The 24,367-nt window shown below is 43.0% G+C and overlaps 1 protein-coding gene across 1 annotated transcript; it reads right to left on the minus strand.

Annotated features, from left to right (window-relative positions):
* Nucleotides 1-1,112: 1,112 nt before the first annotated feature.
* Nucleotides 1,113-20,145, minus strand: LOC106561998 (thrombospondin-4-B). Its single transcript, XM_014126513.2, has 22 exons — nt 19,863-20,145; nt 13,722-13,919; nt 13,037-13,284; nt 12,218-12,317; nt 9,959-10,041; nt 9,606-9,657; nt 9,208-9,359; nt 8,955-9,092; nt 8,588-8,665; nt 8,127-8,279; nt 6,198-6,302; nt 5,840-5,947; nt 5,561-5,720; nt 4,743-4,861; nt 4,548-4,600; nt 3,938-4,131; nt 3,247-3,425; nt 3,100-3,148; nt 2,810-3,006; nt 2,548-2,720; nt 2,218-2,357; nt 1,113-2,019 (listed from the first exon to the last, which is right to left on the minus strand). The coding sequence occupies exons 1-22, from the start codon at nt 19,939-19,941 to the stop codon at nt 1,958-1,960; spliced, it is 2,820 nt and encodes a 939-aa protein (XP_013981988.1). The 5' UTR covers nt 19,942-20,145; the 3' UTR covers nt 1,113-1,957.
* Between the last annotated feature and the right edge of the window lie 4,222 nt (nt 20,146-24,367).

Below are 24,367 nucleotides of genomic sequence, written 5' to 3' on the forward strand. Positions count from 1 at the left end.
TCTGCAGGTGTCTATCAGGTCAAGATCACTCCAATAGCTCCCCCTCCATCCTCTGATGATATGTATAATTTTAATATTATGTCTCCAGAAAAACCTGGATTCAAATAGATCGTTTTTTAGATTTTCCCTACACTCAAAGCGCTGCAAAAGGGTTCTACAGCTGTCCCCATAGGAGAACCCTTTTCTGGTTCCTGGTAAAACTATTTTGGGTACCATGTAGAACCCTCTGTGGAAAGGGCTCTCTACACGGAATCCAAAAGGGATCTACCTGGAGGGTTCTCCTGTGAAGACAGCTGAAGAGCCCTTTTTGGTTCTAGATAGCACCTTTTTTCTAAGAGTGTTGGATAACTACTTTTTGGAGAATACACCCCAATACTGCTGTGTGGAGATTCAGAGTGTATCTGAGTTCTGTATTGCAGTTCTATTAAGTATTTATACCATCGACTAACCGGTGCCCCCACACATTGACTCTGTACCGGTACCCCCTGTATATAGCCTCGCTATTGTTATTTTACTGCTGCTCTTTAATTATTTCTTACTTTTATTTCTTACTTTTTTGGGGTATTTTCTTAAATCTACATTGTTGGTTAAGGGCTTGTAAATAAGCATGTGACAAATACAATTTTATTTGATTGGCACATTTTTATATGCACAAAAATAAGTTAATTTAGTTTTTTATTGGTCTAGGGAGAACAAAATGATCTCAAAGGACAAAATATATATTTTTTAAAGCCCCTATTGATACAGAAACACTAAACAATGATTTAGATTTGTTAAGAACAAGTTGATTGGTCAAGTCATGAAAAAAAGTACGAATTTAACAAACCACCTCGCACTATGCCTCTGGGGTCAAAATGACCCTAGTCGGTAGCTTGATTGTTAAGCCCTCTAGTTTAAAAAAAATATATATAAGGAGACTTCATGTATGCCCGTGTCACATGGTCACCCCCAATAATAATAGGTTAACAGGTCAACAGTCTTGTTTCCTCACTTCTATAAATATACAACGTGGTCAAATTATTTTGACCACATGAAGTGAGAGATTGGCTGATGAAATTCTTGAGAAACAAATGGAATCTGTTCTTACAATAAGGCAAGACAACAAAATGATGCAATGTCTCTTAACATTTTTTTTATGTGAAATTCTCTAGTCTATAACCTTACAATTAGAAAAGAATCAACATGAATTTCAAACATATCAACACCTATGTCTAAGAGTGAAACCAGACAGAGGAGTAGATTTGATTTGAGAATCATTTAAGTATGTAAAGCATCACTTTCCATTAGCCTCCAGAGAGTTGCGTCAAGGAGCCGTGATAAGCAATGATAACCAAACTCTTGGTTAAGACTAGGCCTCGGGTGACGATTGAGGTCAGAGTTACAAGACAGTTAGCCTGGTCCCAGATCTGTGTGTGTTGTCTTTCCAAAATGGCAAGATAGCACACACAGATATGGGACCAGGGTACAAGAAAATGGAATATGCTCAGGCATGGCCAAGTCACCATGGTCTGACTCCTCTCTTGTGCTCCCTCTCATGTCCATGTCATGTGAATACATTGTGCAGAGTGTGGGGCTGGTATATCACACTGGGAATAAATGCTGCTCTGACAGAGAAGGAAGCTTATATCAATGGCTGATGATTGTGTATGTGGATGATAATGCAAAATGTGCTCAAAGAATAAAGGGAATCTAGAGTTTGAATTGTAATATGCATGAAATGAAATGATAAACATAATTTTATTTTACTCTAGTAGTCCTCATTCAGAGCCCCAAGGACACTGATTATAATACTCAGGAAGACAAGTTGATTCGAATTTTTTTTTTTTTGAGGGGGGGTGGCATAGACATAAACAGACAACATACAGTACATACAGTATTGCCACTGTGTACACACACACACACCACAAACATTCCAAACACGTGGAGAAACGGTCTTTCTTTCAGACTCTCTGTAGGATTAGAGCCTGTCGTTGACACCGTGCTGCGTGCTGAACGCCTGGAAGTCCTCAGGGATGGTGTCTGTATAGGTCAGAGGTTAAGGATCAGGGTCAATTTCTACTGAGGGTCAGTTAAATCAAGGATGCCAATGTGGTTCAAAAATTGGACAAATTTGAGTTAACAACAAATAGCTTGAATATAGTTATAAATGTACAAATAATCTCAGTAAAGAAAAAAGAGCATTTCAAGTGACCAGTTTCAATTAGCCTCTTTACTTACCATTGCAGCGGTACTTTAGGTTGGACCAGATGATGTTTTCCTGAGAGAAACAAAATACGCCCAGTCGCCCTCCTCTCATGGTGGTGTCAATGGTCACACCAGAGTCAGCCACCAGTTCTGTACCCTCATAGAAACGGGCCCTGTCCAAAAACCCAACAGACAGTCATTCTTGTTAGAAAACTAGAGTATTAGATGGAGAGATCACATCACATCTCACTCACTCACTCACTCACTCACTCACTCACTCACTCACTCACTCACTCACTCACTCACTCACTCACTCACTCACTCTCAGAAGCCATCCTGTGTGCGTCATATCAGCCGTCTCACCTGATGTATCCAACCTGGGGCCGGTGCTGCAGGTACCAGCGGTAGGAAACCTTGTCCTTCCAGCCCACGTTCCTGGGGTCCTTCCACAACAGACGCACCTGGTCGTTGGTGTCACCTGTGTGCCAAAGGGAGTTCCTCAGGTGCTCACCTGGACCCGACTTAGACTTCACAGCCTGGGAGATAGCGAGGGAGAGAAGGTAAGAAGTGGTAAATACAAAAATAAAAAAGACGAATCATACAATGAAATAAGGCACACACACACCTTGAGCTGGATGCCAGGCTCGGCCACAGCTCTGAAGGGTGTGGCCTGCCAGTAGGTCTGCTCTGTCTGTTTCCACATGACCACGTAGAAGGAGGAGGAGTCCTGGTAGCCAAAGATGAAGCCTGCGTAGTCATCGTCAGTCACTGTGTTTACATGGAACGTCCCCTCAAAGTCCACCCCACTGAACGCGGTGTAACCTAGGGAACAGAACAAAGAGGTTACGATGAAATAGGATACGAGTTGATACAATACGATATGATACTTGATAATGATTTGGAAGTCTTTCTTACCCACAGCCAGTCCGGGGTCACTGTTCATGGTCTGCACAATCTCCATTCCCTGTTTGAGAGATAAAATGTCAGTCATGTTGTCAAAGTCAAAGCATTTGAAGATATTTAGCTTATTATTTCCGGTAGTCCTGTAAATGGCCATCACACCTGATTGAGGACAACCCAGTTAGGGTCAATCTGGGCGTCACCCTCGGGGTCCAGCACCACCGTCTGATAGGCTCTGAAGTCTGTCAGAGTGACCTCAGCGTTCTCTGGACAGTTGTCTATTCTGTCAATCACCTTGTCCTGGTCAAAGTCTGACTCACACACATCCCCAACACCGTCATCTGGGAGGAGAGAATACACAAAAGCTTAGAAATGATGTCCGATAAGGTTCTAAGCATAGGCAATACACTAGTAAAGCAGAGAGTTTAAGATTTGTTGGTTGATTGGTTGAAGATCAATGGTGACTGAGTATACGTTGTTTGAAGTACAGTATTAGATCAGTGAAGCTCCAGTTCTTTTGCAGGTGTCAAAGCTGAATGTGATGGAAAACCTTGTCAGTCCATAGGTGCTTCACTTCCTCACGTTTTACCTTCAGTTAAAAAATGTGCATACTCATACTGTATGTGTAGTCAAGTCTTCTATTGTTATCACACCATTTACAGCACGTTTGGCAGGACACAAACGTACACAGAAAAGAGTTGGTCAAAGCCCAAACAGACTGAAACACTAGGCTATAGCTTTTAGGTGATAACTCAATAATTCAGATTTAGAAAAGTGTTATTTCCTGTTGCTGGGCAATTTGGTCGCAGCAGTAATGTAAATTTAAAAGTGTGAAAGAAAGATTACTACTGACTGTTCTCATCCAGCTGGTCGGGGTTGGGCACCAGTCTGCAGTTGTCGGGTCCTGGTGGCAGGAAGTCAGGGATGCTGTCGTTGTCATCATCATCGTCACACTCATCCCCCAGGCCGTCTTTGTCTGTGTCCAGCTGGGAGCTGTTGATCACGTTGGGACAGTTGTCCTTGGTGTCCTGGTGACCGTCACCATCACTACAGACCAGGCAGGTAACACAAAAGGAGAAGGGACAGAAAAGATAGGATCAGGTCTTTCTCACAAATTTTGTAAACAATTTTTGGACATCCCTGTTAGTGGGCATTTCTCCTTTGCCAAGATAATCAATCCACCTGACAGGTGTGGCATATCAAGAAGCTGATTAAACAACATGATCATTACAAAGGTGCACCTTGTGCTAGGGACAATAAAAGGCCACTTTAAAATGTGCAGTTTTGTCACACAACACAGTATTTTTGTTCAGTATATATACTGTAGTTGAATATTCATAAAAATAAAGGGATGAATTGACTACTGGAATCATGTATTGACTAAATCAATTAAATCATGAAGTTGATATTTTAAGAGAATACTTTTTGTAACGTCAGATACTTTAAAATATGTTTTCTTTTACCTGTCTTGGTTTGTGTCACAAGAATCCCCAACCAGGTCATCATCGATGTCGGACTGAAATCAGAGCACAGATTTGTTAAAACACTTTTTGACCTCTCACAGGGGACGACATCTCAGTTGCTCCATATTCCAGTATATATCTGTAAACTGAACAGGTCTCAGAACCTCCAATGGAGGCCTGTGGAGGCAGTCTGACCTGGTTAGGATTAGGAATATCGGGGCAGCTGTCACAGGCATCTCCCACTCCGTCTCCATCCCGGTCCAACTGGTCCCGGTTCACCACCCGCTGGCAGTTATCCAGGAAGTTCTTCAAGCCTGGAAACAAATTAAATTACAGAGTTTGAGATTGTAAAGTTATCTGACCAATAGTATCCCACCACTCTGCAGAAGTGTTAGAGAAATACATGACAGTGCTTAAGTAAAGTAGTCTCTTTCAGGATTACTGCTTTGTGATGTTTGCACACCGGGGATAGCTGTTCTAGATATTTCAAGAACATCTGTGAAAGTGTAAAAAAAAGTGTAAGTATGGCCCATGAGAAAAATCATAAAGCATGATTTATGTGATTTGAAGGCTTACTCACTGATGTTGAATCAATACATTATTATTTAAAAGCAAACTCCATGTGGTTGATGCTGTTTACGTTGATATGCCGTTTCTAATAGTTCACTAGTGCCACAGGCAGGCGCTGTTGCATTTGTCATCTGAGTGAAGTGTTTGTACAGAAGGCCCTAGGTGTGTCATTTCTCATTTATCTCAGGGAAGCAACAGTACTGTGATCATTGCATAAAGGTCAAGTGGTCTGTAGAGAGTCTGTAAAAATAAACCCAGACAATCATGTACTCTATCAAAGCGTGAGGAGGACAAAGGCATACTGTGTGTTTGTGTTTGTTTGAGAGGTGATTTTAGTAATGGGATCAGGGTAGGGTTGGTGTTTGGTGTTTTCTAGTCAAACGGCTGTTGTATCAGACTGCTGTGACGCTAGTTAGGTGGTAGTGATGTGTCGCTGTACGTACCATCTCCATCCATGTCATCATCGCAGGCGTCTCCTTTCCTGTCACTGTCAGTGTCCCTCTGATCGGGGTTCTCCACCATACGACAGTTGTCACAGGCGTCACCATGGTTGTCCTTGTCACTGTTCCTCTGGTCCACGTTAGGCTTCAGCCAGCAGTTATCCTGCATGGGAGAGGGGCACAGGGGGAGCAGAGAGTTTGAGGGAGGGAGCTGTACTGTGTGTGTGTGTGTGTGTGTGTGTGTGTGTGTGTGTGTGTGTGTGTGTGTGTGTGTGTGTCTACCTGTTCATTCAGAATACCGTCTCCATCAGCGTCATTGTCACAAGCGTCCCCTTGTCCGTCCTCGTCAGCATCTTCTTGGCCAGAGTTGGGAACACGCATGCAGTTATCCTGACAACAGACAGATTTATTTCAACACGCTGTTATCCCTTTAACAGACACAGCATCAAAATAAGATGGGGGAGGGGAAAAGGGAGAGCAGGGGAAAGAGGGAGTGAGAAAGGGGGAGAGTGAGGGAGGGAGAGATGGTGATACAGGGAGAGAGAGAGAGTTAAAAGCGAGAGAGACGGGAAGGCACGGAAAGAGATCACCTGTGCTGTTTATTCCAGGATAGTTGTATTTGTTCAGTTGTCATGGTTACCTTTTTACAGACCATATCCTTGCACTTGAGTTTCTCATCAGGGTATCCATCAATGTCTGTGTCCTTCCCACATAGGTAGCCATTACCAGCCCAGCCAATCCCACACTGACAGGGAAAATAAGAGAAAACACTTGAGGCAGTGTATGTGTGTCGGTGTGTGTGTAAGGCAGTAAGTAAAAGTTTGGCCTAGTTTTATAGAGTGACGAGTGTGTGTGTGTGTGTGTGTGTGTGTATTATTCTGCATACAGTGAGTGAAAAAAGTATTTGATCCCCTACTGATTTTGTACATTTACCCACTGACAAAGAAATGATCAGTCTATAATTTTAATGGTAGGTTTATTTGAACAGTGAGAGACAGAATAACAACAAAAAAATCCAGAAAAACGCATGTCAAAAATGTTATAAATTGATTTGCATTTTAATGAGGGAAATAAGTATTTGACCCCTCTGCAAAACATGACTTAGTACTTGGTGACAAAACCCTTGTTGGCAATCACAGAGGTCAGACGTTTCTTGTAGTTGGCCACCAGGTTTGCACACATCTCAGGAGGGATTTTGTCCCACTCCTCTTTGCAGATCTTCTCCAAGTCATTAAGTTTCGAGGCTGACATTTGGCAATTCGAACCTTCAGCTCCCTCCACAGATTTTCTATGGGATTAAGGTCTGGAGACTGGCTAGGGCACTCCAGGACCTTAATGTGCTTCTTCTTGAGCCACTCCTTTGTTGCCTTGGCCGTGTGTTTTGGGTCATTGTCATGCTGGAATACCCATCCACGACCCATTTTCAATGCCCTGGCGGAGGGAAGGAGGTTCTCACCCAAGATTTGACGGTACATGGCCCCGTCCATCGTCCCTTTGATGCGGTGAAGTTGTCCTGTCCCCTTAGCAGAAAAACACCCCCAAAGCATAATGTTTCCACCTCCATGTTTGACGGTGGGGATGGTGTTCTTGGGGTCATAAGCAGCATTCCTCCTCCTCCAAACACGGCGAGTTGAGTTGATGCCAAAGAGCTCCCTTTTGGTCTCATCTGACCACAACACTTTCACCCAGTTGTTCTCTGAATCATTCAGATGTTCATTGGCAAACTTCAGACGGCATGTATATGTGCTTTCTTGAGCAGAGGGACCTTGCGGGCGCTGCAGGATTTCAGTCCTTCACGGCGTAGTGTGTTACCAATTGTTTTCTTGGTGACTATGGTCCCAGCTGCCTTGAGATCATTGACAAGATCCTCCCGTGTAGTTCTGGGCTGATTCCTCACCGTTCTCATGATCATTGCAACTCCACGAGGTGAGATCTTGCATGGAGCCCCAGGCCGAGGGAGATTGACAGTTATTTTGTGTTTCTTCCATTTGCGAATAATCGCACCAACTGTTGTCACCTTCTCACCAAGCTACTTGGCGATGGTCTTTGTAGCCCATTCCAACCTTGTGTAGGTCTACAATCTTGTCCCTGACATCCTTGGAGAGCTCTTTGGTCTTGGCCATGGTGGAGAGTTTGGAATCTGATTGATTGCTTCTGTGGACAGGTGTCTTTTATACAGGTAACAAGCTGAGATTAGGAGCACTCCCTTTAAGAGTGTGCTCCTAATCTCAGCTCGTTACCTGTATAAAAGACACCTGGGAGCCAGAAATCTTTTTGATTGAGAGGGGGTCAAATACTTATTTCCCTCATTAAAATGCAAATCAATTTATAACATTTTAGACATGCGTTGTTCTGGATTTTTTTTTGTTATTCTGTCTCTCACTGTTCAAATAAACTACCATTAAAATTATAGACTGATCATTTCTTTGTCAGTGGGCAAACGTACAAAATCAGCAGGGGATCAAATACTTTTTCCCCCCACTGTATCTATGTGTGTGTGCGTGCATGCGTGTGTGAGTGAGAGAGAGTTCTGTCAATGGAGGCTAGTTTGTGATCCATAGGACCCCACCTGACAGGTGATGGAGCCGTCTCTTTCTTGGATACACTGGGCGTTGACATCACAGGGGTTGGTCCGACTGTTACCACAGCTCCTCTCTGGCTTACAGCCCTTCACCTGGCCCCCTATGTAGCCTGTTTTACAGCCCCCACAGACGTATGAACCCTACAGGGATAATACAAGGTTAATACAGGGATAATACAGGGTAACAGGCAATGAACAACATATAAAACATGTAGTACTTGTACTTGTGTCAGATATTTAGCTTGGAATCCTTTTAACACACATTGTTCCATTGTCCTATTGTTTATTAAAATGGAGCAATATTCTATTTGGATTCCAGATACTAGCCTGGTCCCCAGATCTGCTTGTGCTTCAAGTAGTTTCTGTTGTATGATAACGAAGGTCAGGAGTTGGCTGAAGCAAAAAGACGTGGCGACCACCAGGCTATCAGACAGACACTCAGCCCTTACCGCAGAGTTGTGACAGAGAGAGTCAGCAGTGCACCCTCCGTTGTTGGGTCCTTTGCACTCGTCAATGTCGTCACAGACCTAAGAGATATACAGTACAAAACCGGAGATGAGCCTAAAAATACAAATGATGATATATAGCGTGAAAAGATGTTACAAGATGAGTTATCCTCCAAAGTCACCGGGTGGGGGTCGATTTCATTTCAATTCATCTTCTTGAGTTTACCAAGTTGAAATGGAGGAAGACAGCTCGCTGTCGAAACGTTGGGGTGTAAAGGAGTTTTATTAAGCTTCTAGAGTGTGTAGCTTTTCCTTTTCATTAAACCAATTGATATGGAGACCTTGACTCCATTTGGTGTTGTTGACTGACCTGTTTGTTTGTCTGTGCGTAGACCACTCCCACCCCCTCCACAGCCAGACCAGTGTAGCCCAGAGGACATGCGTCACAGCGAAACCCTGGAGCTGTGTTCACACACTTTACCTTGGCGAAGCAAGGGTTAAACTGACACTAGAGAGAGAGAGAGAGAGAGGGAGAGAGACAGTAGAAGACGCTTGGATGGTATTTTAGAATGATTACAACCATACAAATACATACAGTAAACACACAGACACACACACCCTACCTCATCCACATCATTACAGCTGAAGCCATCCCCTGTGTATCCATCAGGACAGGGTCCACACTCAACACTCTCCTCCGTCTCAATACACATGTCGTCACGGAAACAAACACCAGGGGCACACTTTGGCTTCATGACCTCACTTCCATCCAGTCCTTCAAAAACACCCAGAGGAAATATATTTTTATGACACTAATTTTCACAATACCAGTGGCTTCTCATGTATTAGCTATGAATGTGTCATAAGCGAACATGCTTCAAGTAAAACTAGGGCCTAGGGATTTTCCTTGTTAGGTCTCATGGTCAGGAAAAAATCTTGGCCCAATCTATAAACAACATATAACATGAATACAGAACTTTAATAAATCATTTGTAATAATGGTGGAATTGGATGTTCTCACCACAAGCCTGGCACTCAGAGATGGTGTTTCTGAGAAAAGATGTCTCTTTGACCTTTAGAAAGCAGCAGAAACATTTTCATTATATCTTTATTTAACTAGGCAAGCCAGTTAAAAACCCATTCTTATTTTCAATGACGGCTTAGGAACAGTGGGTTAACTGCCTTGTTCAGGGGCAGAACGACAGATTTGTACCTTGTCAGCTCGGGGATTCAATTTTGCAACCTTTCGGTTACTAGTCCAACGCTCTAACCACTAGACTACCTGCCGCCCCAGGTAGCATGTTTTTATATGGACTCAGTGGGTCAGGAGGTGCAGTTTAAGAGTTCCAAGAGGAGCTTGACCATTATAGTTACCTGCTGAATAAGGACATCTTTCAGCTCATTTATCACCTGGGTGAGCTCAAGCATTTGATTGGAGAGCTGCTTTGTGTTGACCCCTGCATGGGGGAAGAACATGGGTCATACCAAAACACTTGAGTTGGGGTTCTTGTTTGAGCTACCCTCAATCTACAGTAACAGGGTGAATTAGACAGTATATACGTATGTAGTACCAGTCAAAAGTTTGGACACACCTACTCATTCAAGGCTTTTTTTCGTTATTTTGACTATTTTCTACATTGTAGAATAATAGTGAAGACATAAAATGATGAAATAACACACATGGAATCATGAAGTAACCAAAAATGTTTTAAACAAATCAAAATATATTTTATATTTGAGATTCTTCAAAGTAGCTACCCTTTGCTTTGATGACAGCTTTGCACACTCGGGGCATTCTCTCAAACAGCTTCACGAGATAGTCACCTGGAATTCATTTAAATGAACAGGTCTACCTTGTTAAAAGTTATTTTGTGGAATTTCTTTCCTTCTTAATGCGTTTGAGCCAATCAGTTGGTATACAGAAGATGGCTGTCACGTCCTGACCAGCAGATGGAGCTGGTGTAGTAGTTTGGGGGTCAGGACGTGGCAGTCTGGTGTGTGTCTTGTGACTCCTGATCAGGAACAGCTGGGAATCGTTGTTCCTGATTGGGAGTCACATATGTAGGAGTTGTTTGTCACTGGGGTTTGTGGGTAATTGTTTCTTGTTTAGTGTGTTTGCACCTGACAGGACTGTTGGCTGTCAGTTTCCTTGTTTTGTTTGTTATAGTGTTCTTTCTAATTAAATTGAAAGATGAATACTAACTCCGCTGCATTTTGGTCCATTCCTGAAGACAGCCGTTACAATAGCCCTATTTGGTAAAATACCAAGTCCATATTATGGTAAGAACAGCTCAAATAAGCAAAGAGAAATGACAGTCCAACATTATTTTTAAGACATGAAGGTCAGTCAATCCGGAAAATGTCAAGAACTTTTAAAGTTTCTTCAAGTACAGTCGCAAAAACCATCAAGGGCTATTATGAAACTGGCTCTCATGAGGACCGCCACAGGAAAGGAAGACCCAGAGTTACCTCTGCTGCAGAGGATAAGTTCATTACAGTTAACTGCACCTCAGATTGCATCCCAAATAAATGCTTAACAGAGTTCAAGTAACAGACACATCTCAACATCAACTGTTCAGAGGAGACTGTGTGAATAAGGCCTTCATGGTTGAATTGCTGCAAAGACACCACTACACTACACTACACCAGTAAGAAGAGACTTACTTGGGCCAAGAAACACGAGCAATGGATATTAGACCATTGGAAATCTGTCCTTTGGTCAAATGAATCCAAATTTGAGATTTTTGGTTCCAACCGCTGTGTCTTTGTGAGACGCAGAGTATGTGAATGGATGATTTCCGTATGTGTGGTTCCCACCGTGAAGCATGGAGGAGGTGTGAAGGTGTAGGGGTGCATTGCTGGTTACACTGTCAGTGATTTATTTAGAATTCCATGCACACTTAACTAGCATGGCCGCCACAGCATTCTGCAGCAACATGCCATCCATTCTGGTTTGTGCTTAGTGGGACTATCATTTGTTTTTCAACAGGACAATGACTCAAAACACAGCTCCAGGCTGTGTAAGGGGTATTTGACCAAGGAGAGTGATAGAGTGCTGCATCAGATGTTCTGGCCTCCACAATAACCTGACCTCAACCCAATTGAGATGGTTTGGGATGAGTTGGACCGCAGTGTGAAGGAAAAGCAGCCAGCAAGTGCTCAGCATTTGTGCGAACTCCTTCAAGACTGTTGGAAAAGCATTCCTCATGAAGCTGGTTGAGAGAATGCCAAGATTGTGCAAAGCTGTCATCAAGGCAAAGGGTGGCTACTTTGAAGAATCTCTAATAGAAAATATATTTTGATTTGTTTAACACTTTTTTGGTTACTACATGATTCCATATGTGTTATTTCATAGTTTTGATGTCTTCACTTTTATTCTTTAATGTAGAAAATAGTAAAAATAAAGAAATACCCTTGAATGAGTAGATGTTTAGAAAATGTTGGACCGGTAGTGTACATATGAGCATTCTATCACCATTTAGTTGCTTTCATGAAAAGTGGTTGGGTGACGTACAAGAAAAGGCCTTTCCTCAAAAACAATGTCTGACTAAACTAGACAGTAGAGACTAAATTAACAGTTTAGGGAACACAGAGGGAAATGAGCTGGTTTGTTTTTTTGTCATAAACTCTTACCCAGAGTCTGCACTGAGTCTCCTTGTTGGTGGCAGTTTTGTAGAGAGGCTACGTTCTCGAACGTGTCTCCCACCACCAGTTTCAATTCCTCCAGCTCCTCCTGTTTGTGAAGAAGTCCAACAACAGGGATCCATTAGTTGGAGTCAGTGCTGATGGATGGGCTTGATGAGGACAAGGTGGTTGCCAGGTTTGTTTTCTGGTTGCCAGATTTGTTCCTGCTTTAGGCAACTCTAAATCGTTTGACAAATGCTGCATTTTTGATAGACAAGGATTTGGCAACATCTGGCACCCAGGCTAGGGTTAGGGTCATTTGAATTGGGAAGGAGGATCTATGAGTAAATAAATGATGTCCCTGAGTACAAAGGTAATGGTTTGGGATGGATAACAGAAACATCTATGGTTCTATGAGTAAACAAGACAACAGTAAACATGTTGTTCCCCACAAATGATGAATCGCCCCCCTTGGGCCAATCAGTGTAATTTAGTCAATTCCAGATCTCTATGGCAAGTAACATCATTCACCCAAGTTTCCTCAAAATCGTGCCAATCAGTCTAATTATGTAAATGCTGGATCTCTATGGCAAAATGTTCATCAAAATGGGTCAGTGGGGTCTGAGACATTGCGTGTGAACAGACAGAGACAGATCTATAGTCCCCCTTCCCGATTTCATTGGTGGGGCACAATAATGATTGCATCGCATATGATGTGCTTCATTTGAATAACATCCAATCTGACAATGGTCAAACGTAGCGCACTATATAATGTTATTTGAGATGTGTACAATAGGTTGCCATTTGAGACAAATACCATAACATCACCTCTGCTTTGCCCTGCATGCTCTTCAGCTCCACCACGCCGTAGCCTGCAGGCAGGCCCTGAAACACGGAGGGGAGGTCCCTGACCGTCTCCACCAGTCTGCAGTCCAGGTGTAGCTCCACCGCCCTGGGTCCCTGCAGCATCCCCTTCAGGTGGAAGAGGAGGCGGTGGCGCTGACCGTCCGCCAGTTGGATGTTGTTGAAGGTCACAGAGCTCATCCTCCGATCACTCCTCAGGTAACGCAGCACAGCTGGGAGAGAGGGAGTGAGTGAGTGATGGGAGAGGGGGTGAGGGAGAGAGGGAAAGGGATAAAAAAGAAGAAGGCCATAGAGTGTAAAATTACATGAGATGGAGAGTGAATCACAGCAAATGCATCAATGAATTGAATACATGAATAATGTTGAAAAAGAAAGGCAAAAGTAATGATTTTTAAACACAAATGAAATGGAAAGAGAGAGAGAGAACTTTTCAATATCACATTTTACAGAAAAGTGCAGTATATTATGCATCCCTTATCCTCTGAGCCATTCCGCACCTAATTCTTTGAGGCTGCACTGATGGCCAAATTCGATATCTTTAAATTAATAATGCGTAAAAGAAACCATATCTTCTATATCTTCAGTGTACAAGTAGATAAACCCCCTCAGTTGGGCATTAAGTCCCTAGCCTCTCCTTCCTAACCATTACCTCTGTTGAGTTTCCCCAGCACGGTGAACTCAAAGTACTTGCTGTTGTCCCGGGGGTTGTACAGACCGAACACAGTGGTGCCAGTCTTGGGCTGCAGTTTAAAGGTGGTGAGGATGAATGCCTCATTCACTCCCTGCTCCACCAGGCCGCCCTGCAGCAGGTCTGGCAGACAGTCCGGGGTGTTTAGGAGATCATAGACTGCAGAGGGAAAAATAAAGTAAAGTAACACAAACCGTAGGAAATTATGAATATTCATTATTCTAATTATTCAAACTGTCTGTGGCTCAGTAGAGCGAGAATAAACAAACTTAAATAGACGGAGTGGATGGTTATTGAGCAAGGTGTTTTGGATATACCGTGGGGAAAGTCCACGTCAATACTTTATAGACTAAACTAGGCTGGAACATCACAGTGAGTTTGGGTAGCTGGCGGGAAATGTTAAATTGCCTGCTCAGCAGCAGAATCCATTTCTTCACTTTTTCCCGAATGCTAATGATTTCTGAGCTAGAGGTTTTGGTCAAGAGAGAGTACAGATGTAGGATCGTAATTTGATGCACATCAGGAAATGCACATTTGTAGTCTATTCAATGGTTAAAAGGGCAACTAAAGTATGTAATTTCCACTTGAAAATGTCATACTTTATTTGCCCTAACGAATAATTTATCAACCCCTACAAAATGTTTTCATTCATTATAATCCACATACAGGGCCGGATTAACAAATCATTATAATATATTTCTTTAGGAACTCAGTAGGGGTCTCAACTTCCTGTGCTTATGTCAGTCCCTGACAGTCACTCAATTAGCCATGTCAGCTAACAATTTTTAGATTGGTAAATTAGTCAGCCGTGTATTAAACATGGCCAAATACCGAACGGGCATGCAGGGCAAGTGCCCAGGGGCCCTGACCTCCAGGAGGCCTGAATCCCACTCAGATATCATTAACTTAGCATCATGACAAAATGTGTAGAATTATAGGTAACTTGCTTTACAATTGCAACATTTTCTCTGCGCCCCATGGCAAAATGTGTAGAATTGCAGGAAATGTACTTTCTCTCTGCCATCAAAGTGTTTTTCCCGCAAGGTGGGGGTGGCCCTCGAAGCAAATCCCATCAGTTACCAAACCAAGATAGGGCCCCTCAGTTACCTACGTGGGCCCCATACCTCCTCTCCTCCACCCATCTGATGATTAGCAGAGTCCTCCTGTGATTGTCGGTTGCAGTAAAAAATAAAATATACAGTTGAAGTCGGAAGTTTACATACACTTAGGTTGGAGTCATTAAAACGTGTTTTTCAACCACTCCACAAATGTCTTGTTAACAAGCTATAGTTTTGGCAAGTCAGTTAGGACATCTATAGTACTTTGTGCATGACACAAGTAATTCTTCCAACAATTGTTTACAGACAGATTATTTAACTTATAATTCATCACAATTCCAGTTGGTCAGAAGTTTACATACATTAAATTTACTGTGTTTTTAAACACCTTGGAAAATTCCAGAAAATTATGTCATGGCTTTAGAAGCTTCTGATGGGCTAATTGACATAATTTGAGTCAATTGGAGGTGTACCTGTGGATGTATTTCAAGGCCTACCTTCAAACTCAGTGCCTCTTTGCTTGACATCATGGGAAAATCTAAAGAAATCAGCCAAGATCTCAGAAGAAAATTGGTAAACCTCCACAAGTCTGGTTCATCATTGGGAGCAATTTCCAAACCCCTGAAGGTACCACGTTCATCTGTACAAACAATAGTACGCAAGTATAAACACCATGGGACCAGGACCCAAGTTAAACAATTTAAAGGCAATGCTACCAAATACTAATTGATTGTATGTGAACTTCTGACCCACTGGGAATGTGATGAAATAAATAAAAGCTGAAATAAATAATTCTCTCTACTATTAATCTGACAGTTCACATTCTTAAAATAAAGTGGTGATCCTAACTGACCTAAGACAGGGAATTTTTACTAAGAATACATGTCAGGAATTGGGAAGAACTGAGTTTAAATGTATTTGGCTAAGGTATATGTAAACTTCCGACTTCAACTGTATAATACATATACAATATATACTGTATACTGGATATATTTCCTTTATTTATTTTGCCTCTTGGGCCCCCTACAGGCCTGGGCCCAGGGCTTCATTTTCCTGCTGTAGCAAACTGGCTCAAATTAAGATCCTACATCTGTAGGCTAGTTGATGAGTCAGATGTGGCAGAAAATGATGCTGAGGATTTGATGTGCTGAGAACAAGGGCAGACTGGGACCAGAAATCAACCCTGGCATTTTCAACACACCGGCCAACTTTTTTACTTGAGGCCTCCACACCGGCCAATTTTTTTTCCCCCATCTGGACCCCATTTTTTGCCAGATGATAATCATTTTGCACAACAATCTAAGTTAAAAATGAACCTGCCGATTTGACATTTGCCTGAAATGCCAAATGGCCAGTCCGCCCCTGGCTGAGAAGATACTGGTAGTCAAGAGAGTTGGTAGTTGGTTGATGAGGCTGAAATGAGTTTTGGGTAAAACATTTGTACTTTGATCAAAATACCATACATTCTGATAATTCTTGAGCTAGTAGTTTTGATGTAGAGAAGGGATACTTTCTATAGACTAGAAATGGCTGGAAGATCAAGACCAGGCTAAGTTAGATAAATATGGATAAACTGTACTGTACTCAATGCCACGGAGTGGAATGTAGAAGCCATTGAAGAGGTAAGCCCACGGTTACAATTCTAGCTGAATAAAGTCACTCCGGGACACAGCAGGCCTCAGGAGCATGTGCCTTGAATCCCTCACCACCAGTCTGAGACCCTACATGAATACACAAGTTCCCTAGCAGCTGTCTTTAAGGCACACTGTCATGAGGGCAACAAATTCCTCCCAAATGTTTCCAGAAAATTGCCCTCATATCCCCCCCCCCCCCATATTCTCAGCCAAGATTGCAGAGTGTGATCCTCAGACAAGATATTGTGTGTGTGTGTGTGTGTGTGTGTGTGTGTATTCAGCTTCAGACATCTTTGTTCTTTTCTCTTGACCCCAGTCTTTACTCCGGTTCCAACTGCCTGGTCTCAGTCTGTTCCAGTTCATCGGGGAGCAGCACGGGGCTTTTAAAGGCGTGTGGTTAAACGTAACCCGAGCCACGAAAACAGGCTTCCTTTTCATGCCGTTTCCTGCGCTCAATTTCACCTTTATAACCACAGACAGACCTGGTTTGTGAAAGGCTTCAGCTTCGCTATTGTCCCCCTCGCCTGTGGAGGGAGGTAAGGCAAACATCGTGACTTGGCCTCAACGTGACTTGGCCTGCAAACTGGGACTGGGGGTGCACCAACAAAATAATTTGAACAAACCCACTCTTATTCTATTCTCATCCATCTGTTTAGACGCACTATGCACACACACTTGCTCCCATCTGTGTTTTAGACTCAGAGCCATGTGTGGGTCAGGATCTCCATGAGAAAGGATCAGCTTTCATCCCCACAGCCACCATCGAGCTACACAAAACCATGTCCTTCAAATCCACCTAAATCCACCTTAAACCACATCTTAACCATAAAATCAACCACCGACAGCCCACACATAAAGTATCACTACCACATAGTTTGTCACACGTCTAGGAGCAACAACGGCTCATCCTCTAAGTGGTAGGCCACACAAGCTCACAGAACGTGACCGCCAAATGCTGAAGCAAGTAGTGCATAAAAATCATCTGTCCTCGGTTGCAACACTCACTACCGAGTTTAAAACTGGCTATGGAAGCAACATGAGCACCATAACTGTTCGTTAGGAGCTTCATGAAATGGGTTTCCATGGCCGAGCAGACGCACACAAGCCTAAGATCACCTTGCGCAATGCCATGCCATGGACTCTGGAGCAGTGGAAACGCGTTCTCTGGAGTGTTGAATCACGCTTCACCATCTTGTATTCTGACGGACTAATCTGGGTTTGGTGGATGCCAGTAGAACGCTACCTGCCCGAATGCATAGTGCTAACTGTAAAGTTTGGTGGAGGAGGAATAATGTCTGGGACTGTTTTTCATGGTTCGGGGTAGGCCTCTTAGTTCCAGTGAAGGGAAATCTTAACGCTACACCATACAATGACATTCTAGATGATTCTGTGCTTCCAACTTTGTGGCAACAGTTTGGGGAAGGCCTAGCACAAAACGAGATCCATACAGAAATGGTTTGTTGAGACCAGTGTGGAAGAACTTGACTGGCCTGCACAGAGCCCTGACCTCAACCCCATCGAACACCTTTGGGATTAATTGGAACGCCGATTGCGAGTCAGGCCTAATTGCCCAACATCAGTGCTGGACCTCACTAATGCTCTTGTGGCTGAATGGATCAAGTCCCGCAGCAATGTTCCAACGTCTAGTGGAAAGCCTTCCCAGAATAGTGGAGGCTGTTATAGCAGCAAAGGGGGGACAAACTCCATATTAATGCCCATGATTTTGGAATGAGATGTTCGACGGGCAGGTGTCCACATACTTTTGGTCATGTAGTGTACATATTTGTATATTTAGTCTTATAGAAAATGTGCATATTTTGTAAATGTCTCTATTGATCAAAACATCTGCCCCCATCGCTGTGAACGTCTCACATAGCTGTAGCTTCCTGAACTTGTTAGGAACTCGCCTTTCGTCTCATATTAATATTGTCCATCTATGACAAACAGAAAGTGGGTTTTGTTTAAAATCTATGAGTTAGTTAGTTTACCTTACTGGCTATAAATCAATCACTGACTGTGCAACAGCAACAACAAAAACTCTCTCCTGTTGCATTACGATGTAAGGATTCTAGGCATATGTTAGTGACTGTGATGTAGGGTTCAGCCAGGAGTTGATGGACAGTCAGAAGAGCAAATGAAATGGTAGGAGGGACATCCCAGCTTCAATTGGTGTCAGATTTCCCATCCTACTTCACACAGGCAGAATAGACATACTCCTGCGTCAGTGAGAATCAGGGCTATCACTCAATGCAAGCCATTTAGGTCTATGTTGGCCACATATCAATATATAAGCAAAAATGTTGGTCGGAACGGGTACCAGAACTACACAGGTCCCCAAAACAGGGGACTTGACATCTAAGAGGATATTATTAAGCATATGGCATCTCAAAACCCTTTGTGTGTGTGTGTGTGTGTGTGTGTGTGTGTGTGTGTGTGTGTGTGTGTGTGTGTGTGTGTGTGTGTGTGTGTGTGTGTGTGTGTGTGTGTGTGTGTGTGTGTGTGTGTGTGTGTGTGTGTGTGTGTGTGTGTGTGTGCTCAGACTCCAGTATTGCATACAGACCATTAGTGATTACTCCCATGTGTGTGATTAAGTTGGGACTTTGTTTAAATCAGAGCCAGACTGCAGACCCCCCACACACACAGAGATATATATACACACACACACACACACAGAGTCACACCTCAGTCATCAGTACACAACACTCTTCTGACGGATGTATTTTCAATCTTCTCACCACAAATGCTATAGAGGAATATTGATCACAACAGAGTATCAAATGCCATGTGTAGCCCTTTGTGTATATTGGATTGGCGAAGGAATGAATGTTCTATTCTCAATCACAGTGTCTGTTCGATCAATCATTACCTCAGAGCTTCATGGTCCTCTTAGAATCCTCTGGGGTAGAGTGCTGAGAGCTTTATTACACTGATAGAGGCATTTGAAGATGACATCACAGTCTCTCCGTATGTCAAATTAAACTGTCTGTCTCTGACTACCATCAAATTGTTATAGTATCCTGTAATTGCCTCTTCAATTACCTTTTTAATCCCACAGCACCCCCCCCCCCTTCCCCAAAGAAAAAATGTAATATCACCCTTGCCTTTCTTTGCGCTAACACTCACGCTTGTCTTGCTTTACTTCGCTGATAGCTACTTTATTGAGGAAAAATGTATTCACTATGACTGTGATATGCGATTGTCTCATCTAGCTATCTTAAGATGGAAGCACTAACTGTAAGTCGTTCTGGATAAGAGCGTCTGCTAAATGACAAATGTAAATAAAAAAGCAATAACTTCAAAATACTTTGTTGTGCAATTGCATTGTTTCGATAGACTTTACTGACCACATCAAGATCACATTATTATTACTGAATGTGATGCCAAAGAAAAAAAATCTCAGCTACACTCACCTGAGCCCTGGGCTCCCACGTCTGAGCACAGGTTTAAGATCAGCTGCGAAGCCACGATCAGCATCGTCCACAGCCCCATTCTCTCCTCTCACTGTTCTCAGATCTGTTTCTCTGGAATGACTGATCCCTATCGGACAGAGTGGTGCTCCTCCTGTACTGTTGCCTGGTATGTGTGTGTTTGTAGAGACAGAGGTGAGGCTAGGCTGTCATAGTGAGGCTGGGAACAGCTGCTGTGTGTGTGTGGCAGCCTGGGGAGGACGGGAGGCTGACTAAGGGGGGGAACAGGGCTGGAGATGATTTAAGCTTTCCTTAGACGGCCACATGCAGAGAAGGAGTGACCAAGACATCCTCCACCGTATTGGCTGCTATGGATGGATGTGGTGTGTGTGTGTGTGCGTGTGTGTGTGGGTAGATGTGTGTGTGAGTTAGGATAGGGTGTGTGTGGGATGTGGTGGTGGTGTGTGTGTGTGTGTGTGTGTGTGTGTGTGTGTGTGTGTGTGTGTGTGTGTGTGTGTGTGTGTGTGTGTGTGTGTGTGTGTGTGTGTGTGTGTGTGTGTGTGTGTGTGCGCGCACGTGCATGCATGAAGGGCTTCCTCCATGGTTCAGGAACTCCTTGGGCAGTGAACATGCCTTACTTATAGCAAGCCAGGCAAAATAATGGTTGACTTTTTGATCTATGCCACTTTTCAGATCCACAGTCTGACTCCTGGCAGTCAGGAGGCATTTTTTTGCCACACACCTCCTCTTCCCAAACACTGTTAAGTATTCCTTCAGGTTTTCAGTGGTTCCGATGCATCCTGTTTTCCCCTTCATCCCCAAGCTTTGGACAGGAAATGAGTGATCTGGAAAACCAAAATAAAGCCACAATCCGTAATTTGTTTTTCAGGACAACGGAAGCCCCACCACTTGGTTGCGCTCTAAAGCTGAGGGATGGGGCTGGAGAAATGTAATGAGATATATTGATGCAAGGACTAACAATCCATGAGATAAATATGGTCGTTTTAGAAGCATATTTGGAAGGTATACATTGTAAAAGAACTAAGACATTGTTACAAACAATGGAGTAAAACAACCATATATTGTGGGATGTGATTGGAAAAGGCGGTTTTACTGAGCTCATGAAGCATTAAAAAGTTATTTATTTAAGAATCAATGTATACATTCATTAAAATGACCGTTGAATAGATTCCCAGATCCCAAACTGTAATTAATAAGCCCAGCACAGTCACCGAGGTCAACACAGCGTTAGACAAGCCAGAACACATGGCCGGAGGTCGCCAACATGTCTGGCACCAAACTACTCGTCACATTTGGCAGAGATGAATAAACAGGAGGCTTAATAATGTTTGTTTTTTGTTCTTTTATTCGTTTTTGTGCCCTTTAAGAGCATGGAGACTTGTTCCATTTGGAGATCTCAAGGCATTTGTGGTTTCAAAGTATTTAGGTATTCCAGACTACCTCAGTGAGTAGCTAGCTACTGGCATAGGAAGCTAGCAACTGAAGAAACTTCTGATTTAAGAAAACCAGGAAATGTACACTACCGTTAAGAGGTTTGGGGTCAATTAGAAATGTCCTTGTTTTTGAAAGAAAAACACATTTTTTGTCCATTAAAATAACATCAAATTGATCAGAAATACAGTGTAGACTTACCATTGGAACACAGGAGTGATGGTTGCTGATAATTGGCCTCTGTACACCTATGTAGATATTCCATTAAAAATCTGCCATTACCAGCTATAATAGTAATTTACAACATTAACAATGTCTACACTGTATTTCTGATCAATTTGATGTAATTTTAATGGACAAAAAATGTGTTTTACTTTCAAAAACAAGGAAATTTGGAAGTGACCCCAAACTTTTGAACAGTAGTGTATCTATAAGAAGTCTTTGGTTGTCCTGCTGCTGAGTTGTACCAGGCAGCTAGACGTTTTGGTTAGGAGTGCATTCTTCATTGATTCAGTCTAACTGAAGTCTACACAAGATGGCTGCAGTGCAAATCTGCTCCTTAAATGGACAAACAGGATCTTGCTAGAGCTACATCAACAAAAAGTGTTGAGAGAGGAAGTCCTAGTTTCTGTACCCAGATACCACAGGTGTTCTGAGCGGTCTCTTTTGTTATGACTTGTGGGTTTCATGACCACGTCATTGTAAAAATGAAATAATGATGTGACAGGAGACAAGAATTAAGTTAAACTATTTATATGAACAGGATCATCTCCAACACATAGGACCATGATGCTCTGCGACTCAACCCCAATACATCACTGTTTGGATGTCTTTTCGGTATTTTGGTGTTTTCTGGTGTGAACTCAATCCAAGTAGTTAACAGAGATACTGTAGGACACCCACAGACTAAACTCTCCTTTGATTGGTTGAGTTATCACAAAGACCTTCCACAGAAGTGAGGTTCTGGATCAGTGAAAGACGCTGTGATTGGCTAAGCGTATCATTAATACTTGGACGACCCACGTCAGGTTGCTTGAGACCCTCGACTGAGTCACGTCATACTGTGGTCGGTGACCTCAGACTGAACCCTGTAACTGGGTTTGTATTAATCCCAACCCCCAGCCCCCGAAACAGACCCTGGCTGCTATTCATAGACTGGAGACAGATGTGAAATTGTGCAGCTCAGGTTTTCTTATCCCTATACCCCTTTTTATCAAGAGGTAGCCTATACACAGACCCATGTGAGCACATACGCCTGCACACACACACACACACACACACACACACACACACACACACACACACACACACACACACACACACACACACACACACACACTGTTATTACCCTGTGGTGTGATGGGGATGTACTCAAATGAATGAAGTTGCACAACTCTATTTAGTAGCAGTGGGGAGGGTTTAGTCAACTTCTAATTAGACCAAGTCATTTATCAGAGCTCAGGCTGTTCCAGTGGCGGGAAGGGAACTCCAAACCCCAAATTACAGCCTCCACATTGGGCTTCTCTTTGTCATTAGACTCAACTGTAAAGCCAAAGGCTTAATAGTCACCCACACAGCCTGTGGGATTGTATTTGTCTGCAAACATATGAGCCAATTTGGTAAGATGCGACGAATACAGTGAGACTTCAAGAGACTTTACATTTTAGTCATTTATCAGATGCTCTTATCCAGACCGACTTACAAGAGTGAGTGCATACATTTTCATACTTTCCCCCCCTTTTTTTCTCATGTTTCTAGAATGATCTTCTAGGGCAGTCCTGGTGAGAATAGAAATGAACTTACTTGAGTTAAGCCCCATTGTGCTGTACGGGGCAAAGAATGTCATCCATCTGACTCTGTCTGTTTAAGTTCCATGTTTTTCCAGGTCACACCAATCGAGAGTATGAATTATACAAAGGCTCATTTTCCAGAGTCAAAACAGATAATTGTTCCTTTATAAATTATGTAGGCCTGGGAGTTTTTCCTGTCCAAATGAACTTGAAAAACTCTAGAGTTTTTCCTGGTCAGAATACATGGTCCGGAAAAACTCCTGGTCCTGCGTGGTAGTTGAAGATGGCACTGCTGTCTTATGGGCTCCTGACCAATTCTGCTATTTTGTGTGTGTTTTTAATACTGATTGAAACTTTTTTGGAACATAATATTTCCTCCATCATTTTCTATGACCAAAAACAGCTTCTGGACATCAGAACAGCTAACACTAACCTTGATTTGGAAGAAGATTTCTAATTCAACGAGTCGGTAGCTGTGGACATACTGCTCATTCCGGACCAGGCCCTAATCCCCGGGACTCGGAAGAGGAAGAGAAGCAAACGAGCGGGTTCCCTGAACTATGTCAGCAAATAAATAAATCACCTCTACCCTCCGTCCTATGGGCGAACTTACAATCACTAGAGAATAAACTGGATGAGCTCCGTCGGAGACTATCCTATCAACAGAACCTGAAGAACTGTTATATCCTATGTTTCTCTGAGTTGTGGCTGAACAAGGACATGGATAAAATATAGTGACGCGCTCAATACGAAAGTGGTACAATGAAGCGGATGCTAAGCTACAGGACTGTTTCATTAGCACAGACTGGAATATGTTCCGGGATTCATCCGATAACATTAAGGAGTTTACCACATCAGTGACCAGCCTCATCAATAATTGCATCGGTGACGTCGTCATCCCCACAGTGATCATACGTACATATTCCAACCAGAAGCCATGGATTACAAACAACATCTGCACTGATCTTAAGGATAGAGCTGCCGCTTTCAAGGAGCAGGACACTAATCCAGACCCTTATAAGAAATCCCACCATGACCTCCGACGAGCCATCAAACTAAGACTAAGATCGAATCCTACTACGCCAGCTCTAACGCTTGTCGGATGTGGCAGAGCATGCTAACTAACACGGATTAGAAAGGGAAACCCAGCTGCGAGCTGCCCAGTGACACGAGCCTACCAGACTAGCTAAATTAGTTCTATGCTCGCTTCGAGGCAAGCAACACTGAATCATGCATGAGAGCACCACCTGTTCCACTCTCTGCAGC

This window comes from Salmo salar, chromosome ssa01 (genome assembly GCF_905237065.1).
Source record: "Salmo salar chromosome ssa01, Ssal_v3.1, whole genome shotgun sequence".
In the NCBI taxonomy this organism is placed as follows: Eukaryota; Metazoa; Chordata; class Actinopteri; order Salmoniformes; family Salmonidae; genus Salmo; species Salmo salar.